The 2,813-nt window shown below is 39.6% G+C and overlaps 1 protein-coding gene across 1 annotated transcript in view; it reads left to right on the plus strand.

Annotated features, from left to right (window-relative positions):
* The window catches only part of IPO11 (importin 11), a 224,917-nt gene extending 222,374 nt beyond the window's left edge, over positions 1 to 2,543 (plus strand). The window contains exon 30 of the mRNA XM_011952217.1: positions 1,104 to 2,543. Coding sequence (XP_011807607.1) covers positions 1,104 to 1,268 — 165 coding nt within the window. The 3' untranslated portion in view covers positions 1,269 to 2,543. The remainder of the gene's footprint in view (positions 1 to 1,103) is intronic.
* The last annotated feature ends 270 nt before the right edge of the window (positions 2,544 to 2,813 follow it).

Below are 2,813 nucleotides of genomic sequence, written 5' to 3' on the forward strand. Positions count from 1 at the left end.
TTTTTTTTTTGAGACGGAATCTCGCTCTGTCGCCCAGGCTGGAGTGCAATGGCGCGATCTCAGCTCACTGCAACCTCCGCATCCCGGATTCAGGCGATTCTTCTGCCTCAGCCTCCCAAGTAGCTGGGACTACAGGCATGCACCACCACGCCAGGCTAATTTTTGTATTTTTAGTAGAGACGGGGTTTCACCATATTGGCAGGCTGTTCTCAAACTCCTGACCTTATGATCTGGCCACCTCAGCCTCCTAAAGTGCTGGGATTACAGGCATGAGCCACCGGGCCCAGCCCTACATTTTTCAAATATACATGGTACATTTATCAAAACTAAGAAACCAACATCGGTGCATTATTATTAACTAAACTCCAGACTTTTATTTAGATTTTACCAGTTTTTCTGGTAACACTCTTAGTTCCAGGATTCAATCCGGTATGTCACACATTGCACTTAGCCTGGGTCCAGCTGTGTGTTATGTATATGTGTGTATGTGCATGCCACAGGGTAGAAGCAGCCGAAATATTTTCCTTTGTCATTGTTATCTTTAGGGAGTAGACTTATGGGTTATTTTTCATGAAATTATACTTCTTTTGTTTTCCAAATATCACAGTGGGAGACGAAGAGTCCCTTTTTTTTCAGCCAGAAGCATATACAGGAATTTAAATAGTATTGCAATCCAGGGTAGGGCAAACACTGTGTCCTCTCTGGATCCTGAGGGCATCACTGGGTTGCCACAGTGGCCTACCCTATCTTCCTAAGGAGGATGCTGGACAATTGTATTTAAATGTTCTTCAGCATGTTCTGTTTCTTTTGAATGCTTTCTACTAGGCTTTGATGCTTTACATGAGTGAGTCCCCCAGCTCTTCAGAAATGGCTAATCAGAAAACATGTTCAGGGGGCCCTAGGAAACTGAAGTGAGACTAATTGAATGAAATTTTCTTTGACAGATTTTTCCGCTATGAGACTATTACAGAATCTGTGTAAGAAGAGAGGCAGAAGCAATTTTGTTACTGTAGAAGAGATTACAAAGAACTTTTGTAAATTGCAGGTAGAAGAGACTTGTTTTGCTTTTTTGACACAGTCTTGCTCCTCTCTGTATCCCACAGCTGGCCTTGAAGGACCCTGTTCATATGGTGTCTCTGCAGCAGTTCATCTACGAGAAGCTCAAGGCACAGCAGGAGATGCTAGGAGAACAAGGTTTCCAGTCCCTCATGGAAACAGTGGACACGGAGATTGTCACCCAGCTACAGGAATTTTTGCAAGGATTCTAAGAGCACATGACATGTGACTGCCTTGCCTTTCAGAAACAAGCTGAGTAACCTAGCCTGCCGGTTGTATGTGAGAGCCTGCTGAGATGAAGAAATCACTTCATGAAAATAAGCAAAGACCACACATTTTTTTTTACTACAAAATGTAAAGGATAAATGTAAATCCTGCATAACTAAAATCACAAACCTATTCCTCAAAAGAATTTAATTTTATATTTATGAGGGGGCCCTTTACTAAAAAGTACATGTAAAAGTACATTTGATGACAATAGCTGCTTAGTTTCCTGTTAAGAGAAGAAACTTTATCTTTTAATTATGTGCTCTTAACATTTGAAGATAAGAGTTAATGCCCGAGATGTTTTTCTGCAACCAAAATTCATTAAATTTGGCTGCCTTATCCTTTTTTTAAGCTAATGAAACTACAGGTTTGAAAACTGACAAAGCTATTCAGATGATGCTATTAAAGAAATGTGTGTACTAAGCAAAAATGTATAATAGTGACAAATACACATTACCAAGCTTATCTTGCAAGGGAGTTATTTTCATCTAACATAGAAGGTGTGTTTCATCAGACAAATGCTTTTGTTTTCATTCTAATAATTTGATACAGAAATTAGTAAAGGCATTTTTTTCTTTTTTTCCCAGTAAATACATTGAGTCTACAAATGTACATTTGTAAGGCCTGTAAAAGTGAACGTGTGGTACTGCAGTACCACATGGGAGACCTCTAGTTATGGTTTGGTCCTGGTTCCTTTGTTACTCCTGTGAGCACCAAGAAGAACTGGACGACTCGCAGTCCCACCTGTGCTGTGACAGTCCCACGTGGCTATGACAGACTGTTCAGTACTTACCCTTCTCAGGTTCCTCAGTGCAGGGGTGCATCAAGGCCTCAATAATAGGGGTATACCTGGGAGGATCCAGCAGTAATCCCCAGGGTACTAGGATTACTAGTATTCTGATGGAACTCGTCTTCCTTCCTTATTCCTCCAACATGCAGTACATAAAAAGGGGAAAAGGAGAAAAAAAAAAAAGCCTTACTTTGTTTTACTTGCCATTTATTGTAAGGAAACTTTAAAGCATTTTTTAGGAAATACTCAAAAGCAAGGTTGGAAAATGTTTTATCTTTCTATAGAAAGTTGGGTACAGTATGTAACTGCGGGAAACCCACTGCCCCTTTGTAAGCTGTGGAACCCAAAATGTATAGGGATATTTGATGTTTTCAGAAAGAGGAAGAAAATATGGTCCAAATTAAATTTTCCAAAGATACCTCACCTTGGACTGATTTGTCTGACTACTTTTCTTGCTCCCCCCAAAAAATGAGTTCTTAAAAATTGCCCAGTGACTTACAAAGGGAGTTTTCTTTTATACTCTAGCTTGGATTCTGTGCTAGTAGGTATCAGTACTGCAGGTAGCAAATCCTAGTTACCCTTTAAATTTATCTTCATTTAAAGACAAAAAGCTCCTTTCAAGTGATATTTCGTTATTCGTTACTAAGTCCTCAAGACTGATCCAAGAATTTGTTTTTGTTGACTTATTTTCATTTGAAAC

Source organism: Colobus angolensis, unplaced genomic scaffold, assembly GCF_000951035.1.
Source record: "Colobus angolensis palliatus isolate OR3802 unplaced genomic scaffold, Cang.pa_1.0 Scaffold337, whole genome shotgun sequence".
NCBI classification, from domain to species: domain Eukaryota; kingdom Metazoa; phylum Chordata; class Mammalia; order Primates; family Cercopithecidae; genus Colobus; species Colobus angolensis.